Raw genomic sequence first — 3,283 nt, 5'->3', positions numbered from 1 at the left:
TGAAAAAATCTAGAAGCAATACTGTATAGAATTTTCAAAAAGCTTTTTACAACAAAATTTGCAAACAAATTCTCGGACAAACCATTCAATCACCCAGATTAGCCTAGGACACACAAGCATTTATTATATTTCAAATCAGTTATACTCTGGATGAGATTGAATTGCCACCATAGTGGAAAGAAATTTGATTTGTATAGCCTCTTACTCTCGTGCTCAACAGGTTAAAAAAGTGCTAGAAATTCAAGCCACACTCCAATCCCACAATTCATGAAGATACGCATCATTAAAAAAAGAAAACATTTAGAATGAAACAAACTAAACAAGAAGGATTAATGAGAATCAATGTCAACATTACCTGCAATGGCTTACTACAAAACTTTTTGCTCTCCTGGATTAATCACCTATAAAATATCTAACTACTGCTATAAATCACAACTGTTAATTAATTGGAAAATGTTCATACTGAAAAAAAAAACATAACAATAGTCGAAGAGATACTGGTTAGAAATGAATTACAATCAAAATCTGTATGTAAATGAGTTAAATCTCAACAACCAGATGTTAGCATGTTCCCGATCCCTCCTGATATAGCTCAAGTAACCTGGGCGTTTCCACCTTGAAACGTCTCACATAGTTTTGCAGAAACTCCTCGTCAGACCTAACAAACGGTGTGACCAAGCTAGCGCCCTTCTTCAACAATCCTCTGGAGAGAAGATACTGCAAAACCAAAGCCCTCGGAGCAACCCTTTTCTCCAAACTGAACGAAAACATCGATGGGTACGCAATAAGCGTGGAACGATCCCATCCAAGCCGACCAACCCAAAACCCCATCACTGCATTAAGTTTCTCCTTGGAGCAGAGCATCATTGTAGGCTGTTTCCTAAACGCAACCAAAACCTCATCCTCAGACCAACCCCATTTCTTCAAGGCGTCGACTTTGGCATCCCAAAGGGGTTTCCAAACAGTACGTTTGGCCACAATGGCCACAACGAAGGACACCTTCAAAGGGTCAAAGCCCAACAGCTTCACTTCCTCCAAGACGGTTCTCAGGTCGGAGCAGAGAACCGACGACCGAGAGCAGAGCAAGCGCCGAATGCCGGAGTGCGAGACTCCGGCTTTCCGCAACATTTCAACGTTGAACGCGAAGCGATTGTCGCCGATGATATAGGGAAAGGCTATGACAATAGCGAGGGCTTTGAGGTCGGAGGGAAAGAACGTTCGGAGCAGTTGGAAGATGGGAGAGATGTGGTTGTTGAGGCTGTGAAGGAGGAAGCGGGGGTTCTTAGCGACGAGGAGAAGGGTGTCGGAGGGAGAAGCGCCTTTGGAGGCCAAGAAGTGGAATTTGGGGAGAATCCTTCGGGTGGGGTTGCATAGCATGACATCGGGAGCTTTGCTGAAGATCTGGTGGATCTGGGGGACGGAGAAACCGTGGGTTCGGAAGAAGGAGATGACGGAATCGGTTTTGTGGGCGCTGTAGAAACGAAGTCGTTTGGATAGTTTTAGAGCGGCCTCGGGAGAGAAGCCACAGGTGTTGGTAAGGTAGGATACAGTGAAGGAGATGGGATCAGAAGTGGTTGAAGAGAAGAAGAGAGAGGATTGAAGAAAAGGGAATTTGGGGAAAGAATGGATAAGAGGTGTTGGAATTAGCCATAGGCGGTGGCGGATAATAGTGTTCATCACATCAGAATGAAGCTACTGCCACCCGTTCCGCCCCGACCAGTTTCGACTTGATGGTTCAAAAGGAAGTGTGGAAAAAGTTATTATTAAAAATTTGTGAATAATTTGATATTTGCGAAAAAAAAGTTAATTTTTTAAAAGTTAAAAAATATAAATTTTTAATTTATTATTATTTTTAAAAATAATTAAAAAAATAAAAGTTAGAACTATTTTTTATATTTTAGTTAATTAAAATTTTGTATATTATTTTTTTTACTGTTTAATAATTATTTTTAAGAAAAAAATACGATTTATTTAACATTGAACATAATTGTTATAAAATAACTTTTTTTCATTAAAAAATAAATTTTAATATTAAAAACGGTAAAAAAACATTTAAAAAACAATTTGAAATCCATTAGAAGGAACATTAAAGATATTTACTTTCAAATCAATACAATAAAAAATTTATACTATAATAATATTTCTGAAATTAATAAGAACCATACATTAAAATATCAGTTAATATTTATAATTAGCGTGAAAGTCATTAATTTGATTTTGTAGGTGGTGAATATTTTTATGAATCCTATAAAAAAATGTATATTTATGTTGAGGTTCATTATCTTTATAATTTTCTACAACTCTGGAATGACGCCAACTTATTATACTTTTCACTTCTATTATTATTAACGACATAATAATAATAATAATAATAATAATAATATTATTATTATTATTATTATATACACATTCGGATTTACAATTTTTTAAACTTGCAATTAAAAACCATATTACATTAACCTTTATAGTTTTTAGGTTTTAAATTTGTTTTTGAAAATAAAAGGTACGACAATTTTTTTATATTGATTTTTTAATATAATTTTATTTTATATAAGAATTTTTGCTTTATTTCTTCACTCATCTTAATGAAAATATGTATTCAATATTGCGGAATTACTGTTGTGATGAAACAAGTTAATTTGAATTTAAATTTATATTTATGACTTGATCTAAATTAATTGAGATGTACATTTGAAGTTTTAGTTATTTGCAATGGTAAATTGTATAGTGGAGAGCATGAAATATAAAAGCAAAATTGTTGGCTGGAGTGAAATCCATCTCTAACCAATGATGTAAAATGTTGCAAATTTCTTTCACATTGGTTTGTGACTACGAGAAATGACAGGGCAATCGAGTAAAAAAATAAACATGTTGCAAAAGTAATAATCGATTATTTGTCAAAAAATAATCCAATTAACATCGATGGTGCATTTTACAATACACATGGCATAATCCATTAAAAAAACATCGATTATGACTTAAAAATACACACATAATTGATTATTAAATTTTGGATAATTGAAATAAAATAGGGCATAATCAAATTATGTGTGTGTTTAACGTGGATAATTGATTATTTTCTTTATTATTTCCATTTCATCATGTAGAATCACACAATAGTGAAGAAAGAAAGAAGTGTGTTTAATGGTGTATAAAAGCAAGAACAATAAAGTAAATGCACTATGATATACATGGATATCATCTCATTTATTCGCAATGTACAATGAAAGCAATGGTTTCAACTCCCGCAAATCACTGCTCAAACATCCCTTCAAATTAGCTG

The 3,283-nt window shown here is 33.7% G+C and overlaps 1 protein-coding gene across 1 annotated transcript; it reads right to left on the bottom strand.

Annotated features, from left to right (window-relative positions):
* Positions 1 to 312: 312 nt before the first annotated feature.
* LOC137826247 (uncharacterized) lies at positions 313 to 1,743 on the bottom strand. The gene has a single exon (XM_068632143.2). It carries the CDS (start codon positions 1,675 to 1,677, stop codon positions 562 to 564), a length of 1,116 nt encoding a protein of 371 aa, XP_068488244.1. The 5' UTR covers positions 1,678 to 1,743; the 3' UTR covers positions 313 to 561.
* Positions 1,744 to 3,283: the final 1,540 nt, after the last annotated feature.

Source organism: Phaseolus vulgaris, chromosome 8 (genome assembly GCF_051622355.1).
Source record: "Phaseolus vulgaris cultivar YP4 chromosome 8, ASM5162235v1, whole genome shotgun sequence".
NCBI classification, from domain to species: domain Eukaryota; kingdom Viridiplantae; phylum Streptophyta; class Magnoliopsida; order Fabales; family Fabaceae; genus Phaseolus; species Phaseolus vulgaris.
The sequence above is the reverse complement of the archived record's forward strand: the minus strand, read 5'-3'. Positions and strand labels throughout refer to the sequence as shown.

What these genes read in the sequence shown, in the direction of transcription:
- LOC137826247 (XM_068632143.2), bottom strand. Translation starts at nt 1,677, where the DNA reads ATGAACACTATTATCCGCCACCGCCTATGGCTAATTCCAACACCTCTT.